This window comes from Aquila chrysaetos, chromosome Z, assembly GCF_900496995.4.
Source record: "Aquila chrysaetos chrysaetos chromosome Z, bAquChr1.4, whole genome shotgun sequence".
NCBI lineage: Eukaryota > Metazoa > Chordata > Aves > Accipitriformes > Accipitridae > Aquila > Aquila chrysaetos.
Genome location: NC_044030.1, coordinates 31,793,509 through 31,816,436, shown reverse-complemented (window position 1 = coordinate 31,816,436; position 22,928 = coordinate 31,793,509). Strand labels below are relative to the sequence as shown.

At 44.0% G+C, this 22,928-nt stretch overlaps 1 protein-coding gene across 1 annotated transcript; it reads left to right on the top strand.

Moving 5' to 3' along the window:
* The first annotated feature begins 412 nt into the window (after window positions 1-412).
* Window positions 413-22,917, top strand: PDE6B (phosphodiesterase 6B). Its single transcript, XM_030005205.1, has 22 exons — window positions 413-1,235; window positions 3,570-3,722; window positions 4,059-4,148; window positions 5,774-5,914; window positions 6,992-7,066; window positions 7,154-7,218; window positions 8,284-8,350; window positions 8,496-8,543; window positions 8,725-8,874; window positions 9,869-10,012; window positions 10,602-10,667; window positions 11,278-11,424; window positions 13,001-13,108; window positions 14,102-14,211; window positions 15,219-15,306; window positions 15,884-15,984; window positions 17,302-17,409; window positions 18,166-18,229; window positions 18,979-19,053; window positions 19,988-20,071; window positions 20,353-20,509; window positions 21,647-22,917. The coding sequence occupies exons 1-22, from the start codon at window positions 825-827 to the stop codon at window positions 21,703-21,705; spliced, it is 2,511 nt and encodes an 836-aa protein (XP_029861065.1). The 5' UTR covers window positions 413-824; the 3' UTR covers window positions 21,706-22,917.
* Window positions 22,918-22,928: the final 11 nt, after the last annotated feature.

Here is a 22,928-nt window from a genome sequence, read left to right as displayed (position 1 = left end):
ATGATTCCTCAGAGTGTTTCAACCCAGACACTGCAACCTGAAGCTCTCCAGACTCCTTCCTAAAGGGATGCTACTAAAAGGCATGTTTTCCTCTCCTGGTTCTTACTAGCAAGAAGAAAAGGCCTCAGACCTTGCAAATTAAGTTCAAATCATGGACTAAAGCATTCAGGATTGGTGCTTCCATTTGAGAACAGACTTTACAGCAGCAGATAAAGAACCACGCAATAGTAGAGGGAGCCCTGAAAGAGCAGCGTTACCTCACTATTTTTGTTCTGACCACTGTGCTCTTTTGTGAAGGTTGCACTTCCTACTACTGCAGGGAGCTGGGAGAGCAGAAATAATAAGATGCTCACCTTGTTAGCCAAGGATTAGGCCCAAGCAGTATATATTTAATTAGACTTTAAAGAGCTTATTTCAATGTTAGGAGATGCACTTCTTCCCTGTTGCTGCTGCCTCAATATAACTGTTTCAGTAAGTGTTCTGCTTATCAAGAGAAAGGAGAGTGTTTTCAGATATTGTGAGTGAGTACTCAGTTTTTGTTTGCATATAGATTAAGAAGAAGAAAGTTGACCCAAAGCTCTTGTAGAGGTCATCTAATCTGTTTGGTTGAGAAGATCTGTCCTCCCACAGACTCACCTTCGGCACTATAAAGGAATACCTCTTCCTGATGACAAGCTCTCTTTGCAGCGTTACCTCACCCTTGGTCATTCTAGAAGCAACATCTTCTATTACAAAAATTTAGGAACTACATTGGAAATTAGAGTGCTGTTTGCATAGGCCAGATCTTTGGACTACTACCTGCCAGAAAACCCAGGGCATTCACAATGAGCATTAGTGAAGACGACGTGGAGAAGTTTCTTGATGGCAACCCTACTTTTGCAAAGCAGTACTTTGAGAAGAAACTAAGAACAGAGTCCTGGGATAGCAATGAGGGTGAAATCCTTTTTGAGTTGATCCAAGACATGCAAGAAAGCATCAACATGGAGAAAGTTGTTTTCAAGACCTTGAGAAGAATCAGGTCCCTTATTCACGCTGACCGTTGTAGTCTTTTCATGTACAGGCAGAGAAATGGCACGCCTGAACTGGCAACAAGGCTTTTCAACATCCAAGAGGGAAGCACCCTGGAGGAATGCCTGGTCTCCCCAGACTGCGAGATTGTCTATCCACTGGACATAGGCATTGTGGGCTATGTTGCACAAACCAAGAAAACCATGAACATCAAGGATGTCAGTGAGGTAGGTTTGCCATTTATTCATTCATTTGGTAGAAGAAAGGCTCACATGCTTACTAGTACAAAGGGGTCAAGAGGTAGCAGGGCATCTTGGTGCTTGGTCAAACCTCGTGTGGTATAATAGCTGTGTAGTGGAAACCAAACCACCAGTAGCAAGTTGCTTCCAATTTCATTTATGGAGTGAGATGAAGCTAAGTACATTAATTACACTAGGTGTTAACGCCTGCAAACAAGTGCACTGTCACACCTTGCCTGTCTAATTAAAAAAAAAACAACAAACAACAAACTCACATCTAGTCCAGCAGAGAAGAGAGAGTGCAGTACAGTCAGATCTGCACTGAATGGACATGAAGTTTTCCACATACATTTATATTCCATAAGTAATTGGCAAAGAGAGACATATCCAGAAAGGGTTTTCTACCACACATGACATTTGAAAATGTTTGCTGTCTGATGAAGCTTGTGCCAAGGGCATTTAGAGGCATTTTTATCAACCAGAGGGAGTGGACCTCAGAGCAGGTGGGTTAACTGCAATCTGTGTACAAGTGATCTTCATCACAAGCAGCAAGAGACAAACTTTGACCAAAAAAACTCTTTCAGCAAACACTGCACACTGTGATACCAGGAGGGATCCAAGGAATTTTAGTGTTTTATTTTTGTGCCTTCATGACAATATTTACCCCCCATACTCCTGGGTTGAATCACGTGAACCTGAATGGCAGCAATAACAATCGGCTTGTTCTAATCATAGGTATAAAACTAAAATCCATGTGACCCAATTATGGCATTTGGGATTACTCTATCTATTGTTTGCTAGTTACAAAGAGACCATCTGTTTATCCATCCATTTTTTGCTCAATACGAGCATATCCAAATGCTTCAGCAAAACTTCCTTGTCCTCCACAGAACGTACTGAGACATTGATGTGGTTTTGCAACCTTTTTTTGGGGGGCAGGCAGGTGGGGGGGAGCATAAGAATGTGACTTAAACTTTTTAAATCTTTCTGGCTTCAGACATTTCTCCAAGAATATGGAAGGATTTCAGTGCTGTGAGCCAAGTACTACTCTCCAACTCTAGTGCTTTCGGGCATTGCCATAATGCAATTCCTTTGAAGGAGACCCAGAGACTAAGTGCTTGGTCTACCCCATTGGCAGGGAAGGCCAGCAGTGGGGGAGGTATGGGGAGAAGACCTATTAGAGACTGATTATTCTTTCTGGTGCACCCTTCTGAATCTGATCAGACCTTTGGGCCTTTTTCTAACACAACTAGAAGGACTTGTAGCTGACAAGTTATTCAGCTGAGCAGAGAGAATATCTTGGGTCAGTAGGACCATCCCTGCACTCCCTGTTGACAGGTGATGATGGTGTCAATAAGGCCCTGTGCAGGCGAGGTGATGGACCACCTGCCTTCCCTGCACTACCCTTTCTCTGCTTTGTTTTCTTTTGCAATAGCAGGACAGTGACATTCACATAAGGAACAACTGGATGCGTTCCCTTTGGACTGCCCCTACAGCATGACCTAGCACTCTCCCAGTGGTTTGAATGGTGATTCCCTCATGGGCGACTCCCTGTGCAGCCCAGTCCGTAACAGTGCTATCTGCACATTGCAACTGCTGCCAGAATGATCCTGGGGCAGAAGGAGATGGGTTGCTCTCAGGGACAGGGGGAGAGTGCCAGGAACCATGCACCACTGGTGCCAGCTGCATCCTCCATTGGGATACCTTCCCTGCCATCTACCATCCCATGCACAAAGGCCCAGCAATGTGGGAGGAAATACCTGACAGAACCTTTTCAAGAGAAACAGGCGTAGATGGCTTCATGGAGGCTGCAAGCTGACAGCAGATTCAGGGCCCAGGCAAAAGCAAAAGAAAAATGAGGGTGAGTGAACTTCCCAGTGACTGTACCAGACAGCACTGGTCTATAAGCTGTAGCTACATAGTGCTGCATGGTAACTGGCTGTACCCACTTCACAGCGTTAATGAGAAGTCAGAGGAAAGGTTGGAGGAGGTGCTATGAAGGATGTCAGTGATCTGAGCATGACCAGTGGAGACCCTCCTTGTTCTGACAGAGTTTGACATGTTAAAGCTTATGATTTGCAAGATCTTTGCAGAAAGTGAAAAAGTGCATGTGTTGCAGTCAGAAGCCACAGCCAGTTCTCTTGTTGCTAGTTTTATCACCTGTACATTGTCCAATTTTCTGCTAATTAATTTCTCTCCCTCAATAATTTTTTAAGCAAAACTTTCTTTAGGCAGCTTACTTTGAGAAGCTGTGCTTTAACTTGGTTTTAAGACTACAGATGTTGTGGAAAAAGCTTAATTTGTAAATTCTCTATTGAACAGTGTGCCCAGTTCAGTCCATTTGTTGATGAGCTCACCAACTACACTACGAAAAGCATCCTTGCAACACCCATCTTGAATGGCAAAGATTTAGTTGCTGTCATTGTGGCTATTAATAAGCTGAACGGCCCACACTTCACCAGCTCTGATGAAACAGTAAGTGGTCAGTAGCTCAGTTTCTATCAAGCAGTTGTCGCTTTTGCCACGTAACACAGACTTTTCTACACTAGGGTTGTGTGATTTGGTGAAGCTCCACTGGTGCAGATTTCCCCACAGGGGACTCACCCTCTAACAGAAGAGGCTTATTATGAGTATACTTATCTCAGAAATCTTTCAGAGAAGTTACAGTGAGATAAGCCTCATCTCACACCAGTGCAAAGCAAAGCATTTATCCAGGGGAATTACAATGACGTTGCTAAAGGCGTGTTATGAAATCCAGTATACACGAGGCTGCTACTACATTCAGCTCAATCTCATTGTTTGCCTTTTCAGCTTTTTCTGAAGTACTTGAATTTTGCCTCCTTGAACTTGAAAATTTATCACTTGAGTTATCTTCACAATTGTGAGACTCGAAGAGGCCAGGTAAGAGTGAAAATGCAGAGTAAAAAAACAACTGTTGAGGGTTTAGCAGTAGGACTGCAGGAGGTAAGGAAGGTGCTAGAAGATAAAGTGGAGACCCAAGAAGTGGAAGGCCTAATGTCTCCCACAGGGTGCTCTCGTCTGGGGCTGAACCCAGGAGTTCTGTGTTCACATATCACTGCTGCATCAGCAAGTCCCACAGAAAGGGAGGAAAGTGAGAACGAGATGCAAGACACACTGCTAGTTCTACCAATAGTTCAACTGGAAGATCTTTGGCCATCTAGACCTAAAGGTCTTTGCGAGAGTTAATATGGTTCATTGTGTTAGACTTAAAAGTACCAAAGTACAGAGTGAGTAAATGACATTCTCAGAGGTGGTCTAGGATTTCAATATTGCAAATCCCAACTGCAAAGACTGGGGGAATACTGTAAGTAAATTGGTTTGTGCAAAGACAGTTCAGTCTGCTTGTGCTTAGATACCGTGTAAGAGTCTTATCAGAAGACCTTATAACGCATTTTGCCCAACTCCTTTACATCATTCCATGAAATGACCATTCTTCAGGTGTTTCTTTCCATCCTCCTCACTGGGTTTGTGGATTTCAGCATTATTTATTGCATGATGTAAAATGCCAAAAATAAACCGTTGCTCATTTTCCTTTAACGGATTGTATGACAACACCACTATACTATCCAAAGGATGTTCGGAGGCCAGTGACGTTGAACATCTCAGACTTTATAGGAGTGGCACAGTTGTCCCAATTTATGGGTTAGAAACAAAGACCAGTGCAGCTCAGAATTGTCAGAAATATCTACTAGTGCCCAGTGAAGAGGTGAGACATACATTTCATGACCGTGGCCACGTAATGGTACTTCTTGTTCAAACCACAGGTCCAGTCAGCTTCAGGTAGCAGCTCTCAGTGCTTCTGAAGCACTGCTCCTCATGTCTCCTGGGCTCAGAAAGCAAAGAACATACAGGCACACACGCACTAGCTAAGCTAGGCAATTGCATAGATGGCTTTCTTACCATTTCAGAGAAAATTAAGTTCTTCATTAGGCCCACAAAGATCCTCCTTGTGCCACCAGAAATACTTGCCTAATCCACTGCATAACCTTCATTTTTACAAATGAAAGAGCCTAAGAGCAACAGCTTTCTTAAGTGTACACCTGCAGGGTGCAGGATGGGGAAAAGGACCATAGGCTGATGTGCACGCAAAGCAGCTGTGCAAAGGCTTTGAGGAAAGTGTTAATTTGGGTATTTCCAACTCCAGCCTCTGGAATTTACAACACTTTTGGTGTTAACTGGTTTTGGATGCAAGATTTTACTTATGAGTATAAAATGTAAGTGGGGCCATCTCTTTATCTAGCACTACTACTTTTTTGAGCTATATTTGTAAGACTGGACTTTTACATAGCACTCCACGATGACCTGAGTCTTCCTCAGAGTGCATCTTCCTCTAAGAATTCCCAGTGTGAATAAGCAATGCTTTTACATTTTGCAGTATAGGTTGCTATTGCACTTTTCAGGAACTGTAGTATAAAACCCCAATTGTTTCCTTGGTACTCTAAACACATTTGGGAAGCCCAGCTCTCAAGAAGAGGCTATGCTTACATTTGGATTTTATCCTGCAGGTGCTGTTGTGGTCGGCTAATAAGGTTTTTGAGGAACTGACAGACATCGAGAGGCAGTTCCACAAAGCTTTTTACACAGTGAGAGCATACCTGAACTGTGACCGGTACTCAGTAGGTCTCCTGGACATGACGAAGCAGAAGGTAAGCATTCTTCATATGTGTGTTGTACAGCTTTCTGTGTTGCTGCAATCCACTGAGGGGTGATGTGTGGAGATGATAAGTTTTACTGGGGCAGCCAAAGTGCAATCTAGCTTTGAGTCATTATTCTTGCTTTGCTTGGCATTTTTTTATTCCATTGTGCAAATAAAGAGCTTGGGATAAAGAAAAGAGAGGGAAAGGGAAGACCTTATCACTGGAATGGGACTGTTGAAGGAACCAGAGGCTGGGAAGACAAAGGAAGGGCAAACATGTCTGACTGTGTCAATCCTGGTCAAAGTCTACACCGTAAGCACAGCCTCACAAAGTTTGTGGTTATTAGAAGTATAGTGAGACACCTGTGGAAATTCCCAACAACAAAGCAGCCACCTTCCTCAAGGACTCATCCATGTGCATGTTATCCAGGCTTTTTGGTGAAATTTGGCTTCATAAAAATAGGCTGACAGAAGCTAAGTTACCTGTGCAGCTCTGATTTGGCCTGATTGTTTGCACCTTTGGCAAGCTTTATGTGGGAGTTACACAGCATTCTTGTCATTGGAGCCCTGCTTTATTCCGTGGCCAGGCTGGCTGAGGCTACCATGAACTTTGATGTCCACCACGTTGCCAGAGCCTTCATAGCAAGCTGTCTTGTGAAGAGGTGTATTAAAAGATCATTAGTGTGCTAAAGACACTTTCATCAGCATTATAATGTAGCCTAGGAAAAACAAACAAAAAAATTCTTTCACTTTAGCAAGCTAGCAAGTAGTAGATCAGCTCTATGGCCACACTCTGGAAAATGAAGAACACGTAAAATATTGACATAGCCGTTTGCTCTGTGAATACAGCCTGTGCTGTTCACTGACTGAAGCAGCATCCTGTGTATAGGCAGTATATGACTATATACAGCCCTATAGTGCACCTGACACTTCCCGATTTAGATATACCATTCTGCTTCCTAGTCGTATTATTTCATGCCTTGTTTACACAGTAGCAAAACCAGCATGGTAGAGCACTGGTTACTTTGAGGTTCAAAACAGAATGCACTTTTCTACTCTAAAAATACTTCTTTCATTTTAAAACCAGGAATTTTTTGACCTGTGGCCAGTCCAGCTGGGAGAAGTTCCCCCCTACTCAGGACCTCGCACCCCCGATGGCCGAGTATGTGAGAACCAGATTTCTTAAACTCTTTCCTGTCTGGCTGGATTGACACACCACTACTTTTAACACCACTCTTTTTATTTGTAGGAAATAGTCTTCTACAAGGTCATCGATTATATATTACATGGAAAAGAAGACATTAAAGTCATCCCGTAAGTGCCCAGTTTCTGTATGTTAGGTACTGACATGAAGTGTAGCTAAAACCAAGGTTCCCCATGATTTAAAGACATTCAAGAGGAGATATGCAAAGGACCAATAGAAGACTGAGTAAGAGAGCCAGAATTAAGTTGGTGCTTTGACTCACATTTCTGTGGCACAAAGATTTTCTCCAGGGTATTGGGATCCTGGCTTGCAAGTCAGGCTCCAGAAGTCACTGCAACCAGCGATTCTTTTTAGACGCAGAAGTGAACTGCCTTGACTGTCTGCAGTTTTGGCACTCTCCTTGCTAGGCTGAGGCATCACTCCTGCTTGGTGCCTTCTCTGTGTCAGTGGGTGAGCCCATCCAGGTTGCCCTTGTGTTGAGGCACCTGCTGTCCCAGCCCTGCCCCTCACCCCTCTGCTACCCTCCCGACCTCTCACGGTCAGTCCTGCTAGCCTGCCTGTCTTCCAGCTTACTTGCTTCTCTTTTATCCTCCCGTCACTGACCCCATCTCAAGGCTACCTCTGGCCTTTCCTCCTCTCTTGATGCCACGTTGAGACTTCCTTTTCCTGAAAACCACCCTCTCTTCTTGCCACTGAATTTTTCAGAGGAGCCTTGGGCACCCCGGACAAATCTGACATGACAGGAGTTTTGCCCAGTTCTGGTCACACCACTTTGCATCAGCATAAGTGCTGCAAGAAAGGCCCCCATTGCTCAGGTACAGCAGTGTTCAAAAGTTCAGGCTGGCAGACACTCTTAGCTGGGAACTTCCTTTTATCTTTCTCTGTGCTGAAGGTCTGAAACATGGCCCCCACGCCCAGGAACGACTTACATCTCTGCAGGCTATGATATTTTATGAGTTATTCTGTATTGAATCTTTGCAGGAAAAGTATTTACTTAGGTGAAAAATTTTTGCTCGCACGCAGGGGTCCTTTGAAAGTAACATGACTGTTTAGTAACTAGAGAGTGAAGCATGTAAACATGGATTGTGCAATCAGCTGGATACATTTCAGCTCCATGATTGTTCTTCAGTAAACATATATCCTTAATTTCCCTTATGCATTTTTCTTTCATTCAGAAATCCTACCCCAGATCACTGGGCACTAGTTACTGGACTGCCAACCTATGTGGCTGAAAGTGGATTTGTAAGTACTTAGCTTATGCTTCAGCAAGGCTTTCTGAGATGAAGTCATACTAATGCTGCTTTCTCATCAATTCAGTTTTTTGTTTTGGTATTTAAACTTCTCATTGCCCATATTGTAAAACTTTTTCTTTTGTGTGATCCCCTAGATTTGCAACATTATGAATGCTGCTGCAGATGAGATGTTTAACTTTCAGGTACCGTGAAAACTTCCAGTCCCATCAAGGATTCTACTTTGTTTGCAGAAATGTAATTTAGAGTCAATATTAGGCATGTAAATATTTCTTTAGCCTGTAGTCTTGATGTAAAACAGGAGTGCTGATGTATTTAGAAAACACATTAAGTATATGGTTTCTTTCTGCTTGCTGTTGCTTCAAGGAAGGTCCTCTAGATGAATCAGGATGGACTATCAAAAACGTTCTCTCCATGCCAATAGTCAACAAAAGGGAAGAAATTGTTGGCGTTGTCACATTTTATAACAGAAAAGATGGGAAACCGTTTGATGAACAGGATGAGACTCTCATGGAGGTATAGTTTCTTGCTGCGGCTGGAAGTAGTTCATATGGTTGAGAGAGGTCACTATTGCTCATTGTACAAGGGCAAAGCATCCCCCAGTCTTTTGCAGCTAAGTAAGTTTCTTTGTTGCTTATAGAGGTGCTATGCATCAGCTTGAAAGTTTTGAAAGCAACTATATGAAATACTGGGGTTTTTTTTTGTCTTAGAAACCCAGCTGTGTTCACATCATTTTTTTTCAGCATTCTTGGATTGGACACCTAGCCATAAGCAGTTATCATATTCTAACATGACCATTCTGACCTGTGTTCACATACATGACAGCTGGCTCACACTGGCTGGGCAACTCCCTCGAGAAATTACACAGGAATTATCTGTGTAGCTAAGATACAAAGGGTGGCCAGTATCGAATCTACCAACAGCAGCTTGCTGCTTAGAAACGCTGCTATGCTAGTTTCAATCCAATATAGGCATTCAGCTCTTGGCATCTGTTATCAATCAGAACATTTGCTGAAACAGACTTTTCTTATTAATCAAAAAGACTGCCAAAAAAAAAATCAGTTTGAATTGGCTGCTGGACAGCAAACAAGTTGAGAGCAAACACCACGTGTGAGTAAACATATGTGAAAGGTGATGAGACCACCTTGCTCTCCCTTGATACAAGGGTTCCTGACCTGCTGTCACCATTGTGACACCAGCCTTTCCACAGGCATGGTGACACTTGCAACAACACAGAAATAGCTTTCCATATGCTGAACTGGACAGAGGGTCCTCGAACCTCCACAGCATGGATGCTCTGGAGGCCTAGGCAGATTCAACAGCTGGGGAGCTGCTGTGCTGAGGAGCAGGTAGAGGTTGGGAGCAAACACACAGTTGCTCATTGCTAGACTTGTGGCCAAAGTGGAGCTTGTGTTTCTCTAAAAGTATATCATGCAGTGTTATATTTCTGTGTCTTTGAGGAACAGATGTTTTGTTTATTTCACCATTTCCTTCTTTTCCCCTCACCAAGTCCTTGACACAGTTCCTGGGTTGGTCTGTACTCAACACAGACACATATGATAAGATGAACAAGCTGGAGAACCGGAAGGACATTGCTCAGGATATGGTGCTTTACCATGTGAAATGTGACAAGGATGAAATACAGGAAATTCTGGTAATGCCTTGCAACGTGCAGCACACCCCCAGGTGTACTGGCCTGCCTGGCCTGTGACATATGGCACAGACATAGGTCTCCCATCCCACAGAAATGCTTCCAGCCACCATCATGTGGAGGTAACACCTGGGCCCCAGTTACTGCACAGCAGAACAAGTCTTTGTTTTGGCTCTGTGGTCTGCCCTCCACCTCGGCACGTTGCCACGCTGTGTCCTTTCTAATTTCCTCAGCAAAGCCAGCCCTGGAGGTGGGCTCACGCAGGTGCTACTCGGGGCAGGGCTGGAGGGGTGGAAGAGGAGCTGATTTATGTCCCCAAGACCTCCTTAGTGCAGAGGATGTGGAGTTAGAGGACCCAGCTGGGACACTGGCTCTAGGGGGACATTTGCAAGTGGGGGAAATACAAACCCAAATCAAGGAGAGGGAGAACATTTTTACCAGGAAGAATGGGTTGAAAGACCGGAAATAGAAGTAAGGTCCAGAAAGGAAACACAATTTGCATATGAGAGCTGCCCTAGATTGCCCCAAAGCTGCACAGTGCAAAGTCCATTGGGGTTTGGTTGTCAGTTTAACACATCCATGCTCTTTGCAGCCAACAAGAGAAAAGCTGGGGAAAGAGCCAAGCGAGTGTGAGGAAGAGGAGCTGGCAAGCATCCTGGTAAGAGCAATGTACCACTCGAATGGACAGCCCTGGCAAACAAATATTGCCTGAGTGCACGCAGGGAAGATTTCCCAGTGTTGGCACAGTGGTACACATCGACAGGGCACTTGGTGAAGGGCTAAGGCAAAGCATACCCTGCCCTCCTCTGCTTTGTGAGTTTGAGGTTATTACTATCAGGTGGCAGCGAATGCCTTCCCCATCTTCTGGGGAGTACCTGCTCTCTGCCACTTTATCTCAAGGGGTTCAAAGTCCCTCTGGAAACACATCAGCCACCTTGACTTGTCACGCACGTTCTTCTCTGGAGTAAATATGGAGGGCTGTAAGTCTTCCCTTGTAAGACCTGTCAAACTACATCAAATCAACAAGAAAAGTGCTTAACAGAAAACAAGCAATATTTCTTGCACTTGACCAAAAATGCCCTCCCTCTTCCCCCACTAATGGGGTTATCATGAAAAGCTGCATTTCAGTCTATTTATGTGTTATATTCTAAGAGGTAAAGTTCCTAGCAGCATCAGACTGATAAATTTCTATTAGGGAAAACCCATTCCAGGTGTTTCTAGGGATGGCATAAGTAGCACAGCAACAAACCATCCTACCTCTCTTCCAGAAAGAAGAACTCCCGGGGCCCACCAAGTTTGAAATCTATGAGTTCAGGTTCTCTGATTTTGACTGCACTGAGCTGGAGCTGGTGAAGTGCGGCATTCAGATGTACTACGAGCTCGGCGTGGTGAAAAAGTTCCAGATCCCACAGGAGGTAGGAGCTGGCAACACGTAGGGACTCCCATCTTGGATGGCCAGCAGACGCTGTGTGGCTGAGGTACCCATGCATGCCCTGCACAGCTCATGGAGTGGCTGGAGGTCTGGGTTCACAGGGGCTTGCAGGGAGAGGGGCATGTGTCCTGACCCCCCTCACCCCGCTGAGGGCAGGGACCCCCTCTCAAAGCCCCTGGTCCCTACATGCGGGTTTGGAGCATGAAGCTGGCCTCTTCTGCTCTGCACTGTCTGCTGCAGCTGTGGGTTTGCTGTTGGGTCTATACAGATGGGGGTTACACCCTGCAAAAAATTGCTTGCCCTTGCTGCGTCTAATGCCACTCACAGCCACAGTGTAAAAACAGTTTCCAGGCGCAACACAGGGAAGTGCATACTCATATGCACGTTTCGTTTGCTATATAGTATGTACCCTATAGCTTTCAGCCAACATACACTGAAACCCACACTGGCAGGTCCCTCCGCTTTTCTTCCCCCTGCAAACACGGACGTGACTTCATTTGGTGCAGTTGGTACCAACTTCCTGACTGCTGGCGACAGGAGCGGTGTGACCCTGTGGGCACAAGGACCCCCATAGCCCCTGATGTGCAAGTTCACGGCTTTTGCCACAGTTCAAACCGCTGCAGGACGTGTGAAACTAGCATTTCGTTTCTGCAGCTCTGCTGCTCCCCAAGGGATTTCTCAGCTCATCATGTGAAGCTTATTTCCATCTAGTGGGATCTGGAGGTAACTGCAGGAAGAGTTTTCACCCTGGAAAGGCAGGCTGGGAAGTAGGAAGGAAGCGAAGTGTACTGAACGGGAATTACTATTGTGCTTCTTACTTATAGCATGTCAATGTCAAAAAGTATTCAAAATATCTGCTTTGGAACAACTAACCCCTGATACAAGTGTGAAAAGCAGTCATTCTTTGCTGCCACGCTAAGCAGCAGAGATTTTAAAAAATGAAAATTCATCCATGATTAATTTGCTCTCTGATGAGAAAACCTATATAGCTGCAAGAGGTAGCACACGTAGAGAAGTAGAATGTAGAGGTGAAAAATAGTTTGCTATTTAATGCCCGATATTGTAATTATTTAGGTGATATAAACACTACCCATCTCTCCATCTATGGAGCCATATCTCTTGAAGAGAGGGATCAGCTATCAGTATTAGTAAATCGCAAGACATGGGAGGGACAAATCTTACGAGTGATAACATAGAGAAACACAGAAATTCAATAAATTCACAAACAGTAGGATGAAATCTCTTTTCCTCTAGACATTGCTGTTTCTTCTTTCCGCCACAGACACCTCTGTGATTTTATTTTTCTTAAAAAAAAAAAAAAAAAAAAATTAGAAAGCAGAGAGCTATATTTTAGTGTCCCTTTTAGCTCACCACTGGGCTTAACTATAACAACACCATCAGTGAAGCCTGATGGTATTACAGCTTCCGATTCCTTTCTGGGGCCATCTCTGTAGACTTTGTCTGAAACTCATCCATGACTTCTGTACATGGTCTTTATTGCAAGAGCAACAGGCAGGAGCTTCATCACACAAACTAACATCCTCTTCTCCAATTTGTAGGTTCTGGTAAGGTTTGTGTACTCAGTCAGCAAAGGCTATCGGAAAATAACTTACCACAACTGGCGCCATGGCTTCAACGTCGCGCAGACGATGTTCACTCTCCTGATGGTAAGGTAACACCACCCCAGTTAATTCTGTGGTATGGCTTTATTTACAAGAGGTCTTCTGTTGTGCCCTGGAGATATGCAGGGCTCCCTTTGAATCCTGGTGTAGGATAAGAGTTTGTCACTCCTGGCACAGGTCCTGCTAAATAAGGTCTCCATTTGCCTTAAGTGACAATCCTTGTGTTACACTTAAAGTCGCAGCCAATACTGCCCAATGAATGGAGTGCTTTAATTCTCTTGGGTACAGATGTGTGTGGTGTTGAATAGCCTCCAGATTAAATCCTTCTACAGGGTAGGGGAGAGAAACTACAGGACTTCCCTTCCTCCAGTGGTTTCTGACAGTAAGAGCCAGAATGAAGTTAGCTGGCTGAGATGGAGACAACCTCACACTTTCCATTTCCAGGCAGGACAGGTACAGGTGTAAGTCTATCACTAGTATGAATGTGGCAAGTGCCGTTTCTCACAGGCTCTCGGGCCAACAGGTGCCCCAACAAGAAAAACAGGTGTCATACTGCTGCTCCACACTAGGGATGGACCAGCACCAGGACCCAGTGCAGATGGTCTGGCCCACACAGCTGGCAACAGAATTATGCCTAACACTCCTGGATGATCCTTTGGTCAATTCAGCTTGGAGGCCTCGCTGCTCAGAAAGAAGCAGAGCCCCTTCGCAAATTACTTTGTGTCCAGTGACTGGAGAGGTGCTTGTGAGGACCTGTCCCTAGGGCACAAGGCAGCTGTAGCAGTGGGTAGCCAGCATTGCAGGTGGGCATGGAGCACATATGCACAACATGCATGCCTAACTGAGTCTGAAATGTTTCGTTCCCAGCTGCTTTCCCATTTTAACCTAAGTGTACCATGTATTGCATTTAGCTTCACAAGTATTTTCAGTTCTCCTGGACTGTTTCAGTGAGGAGATCCCCAGCACATAGCAGTCACAGTTCAGTACCCTTTCCTGCAAGAGACACTGACAGATGTCATGCAAATTCTCACCCTCCAGACTGGCAAACTGAAGCGTTATTACTCAGACCTTGAAGCCCTTGCAATGGTAACTGCTGCTCTGTGCCACGATATTGACCACAGGGGAACCAACAACCTTTATCAAATGAAGTAAGCACTTTCCTACCACTTCAAACCATTTACTCTTGCTCTCGTGTGGAGCGGGATCAGGCTGTGATCACACCAAACTCCAGTACAGCTCTGTTTTATACACAGAGGTAACAACCTTCTTTTGCAAATAACCTTGTTTTTTGGCTTGCTACAGCATTTGAGCTTATGCTTTGGTCAGTGTGGAAACTGAAATTTTGCAGTGCTCTCTGGGGCTTTCGTTAACTCCTAGCAAACCTCCTTTGGTTAAAGAAACACTACATTACCATTACAGGGTGGAACAAGTGCAGCACAGGCATCTAGTGTCCTGAGCATGACAGGAGGCTCAGGGTGCCACCAGGAGCATCCTGGACATAAGAAGCCTACTTTTTCCTGGAAGGTATCTATGGAGAAAGCACCATGCATGGCACTGTCCTCACCACCTGCAGAAACAAAGCACCTATGAGTGTGAGAGTGCTGCTCTCAGTAGGTAGTTACTAGCTACAGAAAAACAGTTGCATGATTTCATTGATTGGTCAAGTCACTGTTGCTCACTTAAAGTAATGTCAGATCACAGCTCTTCCGCAATGCTTGCTGGTTATACTTTCTTACTGTTTTCTGGAGCTTTTGAAACATGCAAGTGAAGCTGGCTGGGCACAAGAGGGTCTTGCTTTTCAGCTAGGAAAGTGTCCAAGGACTGCTGGTTTTTCTGTTCCTATGACTAGATATCAACATGTATTTATTCAGGAATGAAACAAGCTTACTATGCTGGGTAACAACAGTCCAGTCATAAAAAACATTTTGGGTGAAATTTGTAGTGGGAAGACTGTTTTATACAGTGTCCAAATAGTTATAAGCTGTGTCACAAAAGTCTTTTACTAGACTGATGTCATTAGCTATTAAAAATATTACTCTTAAGCCTTTTCAAATGAGATGAACTTCTTTGTTTGACAAAATTAAACATAAAATGGGACACCTTTCTATTTTTAAGTGCTGCACTAACATCTTTAATTTTTCCTGTATGCAACCAGATCTCAAAATCCTTTAGCTAAACTTCACGGATCCTCAATTTTAGAGAGACATCACTTGGAATTTGGAAAATTCTTGCTCTCTGAAGAGGTTGGTAATGAACTGTAATGTAAGGACATGAATAATTTACTTTCAGGGAAGTTTTTCAGCAAAAACAGAGCTGTCAGCTTAGCACAAGACCTTTCTCTGGTTTGGATACCTGAGAAACTGCAGCTGCCTCACTCCTCAAGTACTCTATGTTCACTCAGTACCAAAACGCATGGGCTTCCTAAATGCATGACTTGGTTTCCTCAGAAGACATACCGTTATCCCCATAGGAGTATGTTAAATACAGGATTGTCCTCCTGTAGCCCTACTGACAGGGCCAACGCTGACACACTCCCCCAGCTAACTTTTCATTTCAGACAAATTCACACTGGGTCCAGGGGACAGGGTTTGGGCACATGCTGTGCAACAAGTTTCAGGACACTGACCATGTTCAGGGAACAAAAGGGGAGGCTAGGCACCAACATATGGTGGACGGGGCTCACAACCCTTGCACCTTAGGGGAGCAAGCTAAATCTATTAAAAAAAAAAAAAGGTGAGCTCATTCAAGAAAGAGAGGTGGCAAGGAACTCACAACACCACAGCGCTTGGATTTTGCAGCTCCATTTCCTTTGCTTTTCAGTCGCTGAATATATGTCAGAACCTCAACCGCAGACAGCATGAGCACATGATTCACCTGATGGAAATTGCCATTATAGCAACAGACCTGGCACTCTACTTCAAGTAAGTCAGTCACGTACACTGTGTGTGAAGGGCAGAAAGCAGCTGGTACTTTACAAAGGCAAAACGAGATGCTTTGCTCTGAGAGCTTCCCCGTGCAGCAATCCTCTTCACAGACACTGCCTTTGGGAGGCTCCCTTTAATACTGACATCAGAGCTGGTGGGGTGAGCTCAAATTGTTGAAAAGAATTTTTAACTTTTACTCATTAGATTACATACGTGAATTTTTAACCCTTTATTTCCAACAAGGCTGTGCTATATGATCCCCTTACAGAAAGAGAAGTCTGATTTTTTTTTTTACTTAGCACTTCAGCACTAAATATACTCATAAATGGTGAATGGCGTGGCCAGGGCTACGTAACTTCTCTGGGTGAGCAGCATAACCCAAATAACAAATGGTCCATTGTAGGTGAATATCCAGGTCATAGTCTATTTCACACCCAAAAGCCCAAAATGCCAAACATCTTGGAGCAGCATGCACTGGCTTCCTGGGACATAAAGCTGGACTTCAACAACATATGACTTCCTAATTAGCAAGGAGCTTTCAAAATGTGCTTTCAAAATACAGTGCTGAGACCAGAGACTGCTTCTGTGTTTTGCACTGAAGAAAGATTATGCAAAATATAAACAGTCCACAAGAGAGGAATACGAGGGAGAGTGCAATACCCAGTCCTCTTACTCCAGATGTCGGGTGGCTGTATGGGAGCAGATACCACTACTTCCTTACCAGGTGGGAACAAGCCAGTCTTTGCCCTCCTTGGTCCATGGTCTGCAAGTGAAGGCTTGGTTGAGATCAGACCCAGGCAAAATGATATGGACAGAACATGTACACAAGTCACTTTGTGGATCTGGCCTAAATGCTCTGCTAGCATTGAAACAGCAGATTTTTCTGGATTTCACACCACTCAAAACATGGGTGCATTGTGCATAAACACCTCCGCCAAATTTCCTACATATATTTAGGTATATAAATAAGGTTAACAATGCCAGACTAAGTATATAAAGCCAGTAGCTTTCTGCCAACAAAGGTGGAAGCATTTCTCGGCTGACATGACTTGCAGTAGCTCATACTTTCAAGTTCCTGTTCATGTCTCACCACTATACTTATTTTTAAGTCGTTTACAATAGTTTCCCCTACTTAAGAGAAGCAGGTGATGGTGCCTGGTTTTGTTGGGGGCTTCCTTGAGGACCTAAATGCCAGGACAACAATATCTAGAAATCCTTCTGGAAGGGTTATCAATACCAGGATCAGCCATCTGTTTTTAACACACTTGTTTGCTTGGTTTTGAGCTTTTTCTTTTTTCTTTCTTCCCCTCAAAGAAAGAGAACAATGTTTCAAAAGATTGTTGATGAGTCCAAGACATACGATAGCATGACTGCCTGGACTGAATACCTATCCCTGGAGACAACAAAGAAAGAGGTTGTAATGTGAGTAATTGGCTCTGGAAAGGTGAGAGATGTGGTCACCTGGTGAGAGCTCCACACCATGCCTTGTGCTGCACTGAGTGCAAAATCAGCGTGTGATACATTACTGTCCACTCAAATGTGATCTTCTGGAAAAGCAGGGGAAAAAAGCTTAAAGTGGTTCTTCATCCCGATAAGTCACTGCTTTTGGAGTGTCCTTCTGGTCATATACTCGTAACGAGATGCAGGATCCCTTCTAGCCATATACTCCTACCAGACCACCCTGCACCCCACAAGCAGGGGCAGTCTGCAATGACAGATCTACAGGAATCCAGTTCATGAGCTGTTCTTCCCAGTGGCAACCAACCTGAGTTGCACAATGCTGTTGTTGTGACTGCACAGGTGCTTTGCAGGATGCTTTGCACTGGCAATGAAGTGCACCCACCACCTCACTGCAGTCTGCGCTGCTACACCTCCATGAGGGAGCCAGCGATGTTACTGTAAAGTCAAGAAGTTCAGCCCAGCAATGACTAAAGCAGCAAACATCCTAGTGCCAGAAGCAAGCAGTTCCCTAGCATAAATCCATTTTAATCAAGAGAGCAATCCTTGATGAGTGTCCCAGTCAGATCCAAGGCTGTTACAGCAACCTGTCTGTCTTTATCTATCACTTCAGCAGGGACTGGGGGATACCTGGCACAGTATTGGGGCATGAGCATCCTGAGCCTGCAAGGGATAGGGTGCAGGCTGTAGAGAAGAAACTAATTTCTTTCCTGTTTTTAGGGCCATGATGATGACTGCCTGTGATTTGTCAGCAATCACAAAGCCTTGGGAAGTCCAGAGTAAGGTCAGGTGCTTGATATAGAGTTAGATTTTTCTAGCTTATACTTCAAAGTAATGCAATTTCCTAAGCTGCTAGAAGCTGAATCAAAGTCTCCTACCAAAACTACCAAAAGGACTTTAGAATAAATATGGTTTTGATGGATAAAGCAATCTTTAAGATTGTAGTTGTGAATTCTGTAGAAAATTCATGTTTACCAAAAAAGAAAAGAAGAAAACCCAAGTATTTAGCTGCTTTGGTTACATTGAGGTTTTTTGCATGTAATGTATGGCTGCTTTTGTTTTTACAGCAATACCTGCTGTTTGCTCAGTTGTTTGATTTCCTTCAGGAGTTCCTTCCTGAACTGTACTTGAGCAGTTGCTAAGTAGGAAACATTACAATTTAAAGGAGGATAAAAGAAATAAACCCCACTTTCCTGTTCAGCATGGAGAAAGGACAGCTGAGAAAATCATAATAGGCAGCCACAACTGTGACCAAGAGGCAAATCCTTGAGGAAGACACACTGGAAGTGTTTCTTAATAGCTGAGCAGTGGGCTAATGAGCTCCAGTTCAATAAGGTTGTTGAGCTGTCACTACATGGCTGCACTTCCACTGCCACTGCTGCCCTTCCCAGGAGAAAGGCTGGGGCTGGGGTTGGACACAAAGTGACAGAGGGGCTAGAAGTGAGATTTGCTTCATGGTGGAGACCTGAAGCACATCAAGTTGTAAAGCTGAAGTCAGTGCTAACTTTTCTTTTTCCCTCCGTGGCAATGTAGGTAGCTCTCCTGGTAGCAGCTGAGTTCTGGGAGCAAGGAGACTTAGAAATAAGCGTCCTTCAGCAACAGCCTATTGTAAGTACCATGTGAGAGCCAGACAGTTCAGTTCAGATAGCAAGTCTCAGCAGAGACTTACTACAAGCAATGCTGCTCTCAGAGCATTGTGAGTCTTCCTGAAATCACCATGCCTGCCAAAATCAATTGGAAAAGTGGGTACTCAGCTAGGGAAGACCCTCTGTGACAGAGCCTCTTGTCCAGCTCTTTATATAGTTAGATGGGTCCCAATGGCTGTGAACCAGCATGGAGTGACTGTCCCCCTGGAGACTTTGTGTTGGTCCCTTACAGAAAAAAGGAAAATTAATTACATACATCGTAGAGGAAAGCACAGTTTCCGATAAAGAGAAAAACTACAAACACAAACTTCATAGAGTCCAGAAATTATTTCTGGTAAATGGAAATGCGTTAAAGCAGTGGGGTTGAACATATTTTTTCTGTTATAGTAACAAATACTTACATTTGCCATTGAAAGAGCCAAGAGTCATTCCTTAATGCAGCCTCCAACTATGTGATTTGGGTTTTCGTTAAGTAGACTTTCATACACGCCCTATACCCACAGAGGCATCACAAATGATATAGTAAGCAGCAAGGCCATGTAAGAATATAATTTCATGTTCAGTTATGTTTTAGAGAATTGAAAACGTCTTCAGCACTTTATAACATGAACCTTCTCTCAGGTATCTGGTTGAGAGGTGCAAGGGCAAAAACTCCCTGTACTACTCCCCATCCACAGACACTGAAACAGCTCTCTAAAATTTCTGCTAAAATGGCAAAGGAAATGAGCCCACTTCACTCCTCTGCAGCAGAGGAAGAGGGCTGTGATGGACAGCCTTTACCAACAGCATGGCAGAACAGCCAGGCTGGCACAACAAGGCAATTTGGGGAAAAAATAGAGGTGTGTCTTTCCGTGAAGTGTTCTCATAAATCATGGTGAACTTGTGTCCTCCCACAGCCCATGATGGACAGGAGGAAAGCTGCTGAGCTTCCGAAGCTTCAAGTGGGTTTCATCGATTTTGTGTGCACGTTTGTCTATAAGGTAAGCCAAGCGCACCCTTGCACACCCCATCCTTCTCAACAGTGGTTCAAATCTGAGGTGAGTGAGTCCCGGTGCAGCAACACCAGTCAGGGTGAGAGGGACAAGTAGAGGAGACAACAGCTCCCTCTCTCTGGAGTATTGCAGCATGGTCCCTCTTTGTGCCAATAATGCTTTCCCTGCATGAGCCAGCCTGGGAGGTGAGGTGTCGGGATCTGTCCTAGGGTATGATGGACAAGCACTGCCTCTGCGCTGCATTGCACTGACAGGTGTGTTTTCATTAGGAATTTTCACGTTTCCACGAGGAAATTCAGCCTATGCTTGATGGGCTGCTGAACAACAGAAACGAGTGGAAGACCCGTGCTGATGAGTATGATGCAAAAATGAAAGCTCTGGAGGAAGAGAAGAAAAAAGAGGAAGAGAAGATGGCTGCAAAGAAAGGTCAGAAACAATATGTAGCTTTTCATTCCTAACTCAAAAACATGCTTATGTGATGCTCTCCTAGATCTGCAGAAAGCTTTGCTGACATGGCAGAGTCAAAAGCCCAGAACAAGTTTCCTCAGTCTTGCTCCACTGGCAAGGTTGAAGACAGGTTGTCTTCAAACCTGACACCATGACAGGCAGTCAAAAAGGCCACCTGCTCAAATGCCCAGGAGCTAGTGCCTGAGAAACCAGTGAAACTACATTCAGCACAAGTGCCCATGCAGCTGGGGACAGCAGACAGTCCTTTGCGGTATACGTATGTCCCTGGAAAAGAGCAGGGAGACATCCCGTTGTACACAGGGGCTGTGGTCAATGTTCTGTCCCAAGGATCATGAAGCAGAAGTTAAGACAAGCTAACACACTCCTAGGGGGAACAGTTGAGGAATTACAGTTCATCCCATTTCTAGCCCAGATTAGGTACTACCTAGAAGCAAGCATTATTAGTAGTAGTAGTACTTATTTTGGCCAAATCCATTTTTCTTCTTCTGTGGGCCCAGCCTGGGTACCACTGAAATCCATCAGCTACAGTGGCCATTGGGTGAAATCTTGCTTGATAGCCTGAGGATTTGTTTGACTCTCAGAAAGGTGGAAGCAGAACGCTCTCCTGGCCTCTTCCAAGTGTCTGAGGAAACATCCGTCAGAACTTGGTGCCTCTACTCCACAGAGTCTACATCTGAAGTCTCCTTTTGTTCCAAACTGGACCAAAATCCCAACAGCCCATGGGGTGACATTCCTCAACTGACACAGTGTAGAAATTACTAGAGCCATCTAGATGTCTTATCTCAGTTTAATTCATAGTAATTAACTTAAAATATCAAAAGTAAGTATTTTATCTGTGATTTGGAAAACTTGTGAAGAATTTTTCCCAAGTAATCAGTATTTAAGTGAGGAAGGTTCCTACTAACTGTAAACACTCTTTCCAAGCAGTCTTACATGTATGATTACTTTGCACAGTAGACAGCTCTAGATATGGGTACTATAGGTATGACCTACATTGATCACTGGATAACTTAAAAATGCTAAAAACCTCCTGTAATGACTGAGAAGGACTTTTATGACTGTACCTCTAATTCTGTGTTTCTTTTTATATGGCAGGTGGAATAACCTGTAATGGAGGAACAGCTCCAGCTTCCAAAACCTGTAGCATACTTTAGACCTATTATCAATGCAATATATGCCCCAAAATAAGAATGTCCATGATTTAAAAATAAAATTAAAAAACCCAAATCATGGCATAAAAATACATTCCTGATTGGACGTTCTGCTACTTTAATTAGGCTTATGACCAACCAGGGAAGGGCTAGATGTTGTTTGCCTTAATTGCATCTCTTCCTGATGGTGAGGAGCCAGTTCTGTCCTGTCTCTTGCTCCATTTAATGCACCTGATGTCAGATGGCATATGGCAAGTCAGAACAACGTTTGGCCCAATAAATCAGGTTGCATGACTATGGAAGAGCATTTCTCCTGCACTGAAACACTTCTTACCCCAAAGCTGATGGGGCCAGTTGAATTCATATTCTGCTCCATACAACCCCATGTGATTGACAATGTATGCAACCATAGCCCTCAGAGTAGGAAAACTGAAGAAGAGCCAAATTTATCATATCTAAGCCTGTACCGGTTGGGATATCAGAAAGAAATCTGTGGGTAGGAATAAAGCATGAAAACTGACCATAGTAAACCTCTGAACTGCTCTAAAAAGTTATGATTCCATGTAAATCCAAAAAACACTCACAGTGATAATAGTTCTGCACTCACTTCAAGAATCTGGATAGGATGCTGCTCTAAAGCATGGAGCCATTCCTGCAACACCCAGAGGCTGCCATCTTCATGAGCAGGATCCACACTGTGCACTAACTGAGGCTTTGCTCTGTAACAAGTGATTGTAAGAAGACAGTGTCATCATTACCCACTACAGTTCCAGTTCCAGTTACCCAAGCAACCTGAATCGTGGCATCTCCTAAATTTATTCTGTTTTGCCTCATAATGCCAATGTTATTTAATGCAGTCCTCTTCCGTTCAGTACCAACCCTCCTTCCTTTCCTCCTCCTGTTCTGAGATGTCCAGGTTTTAGATTCCCCTCCAGACTTTGAAAGATTGATGACTTGTACTCTTATTTCAGATGAAAGTTAGTTTTCATGCTTATTAATGCAACCATATTAGAACATTCAGTTACACTCTTGTAGCAGTACAGACACCTTTCTCTGCTCCTCTCACTCTCTTTCTCTTTTGTTTTTTAAGTGTTTGGAGATCTGTTTTGCTGGGGATTTTCTTCTTCTTCTATTACTCCTGCTATCTTCAGTGCTTTTACCCTTCAGTATCTTGTTTTGCATTACAAAAATACTGCCAGTAAAAGGAAAACTAGAGCTATGGTGAT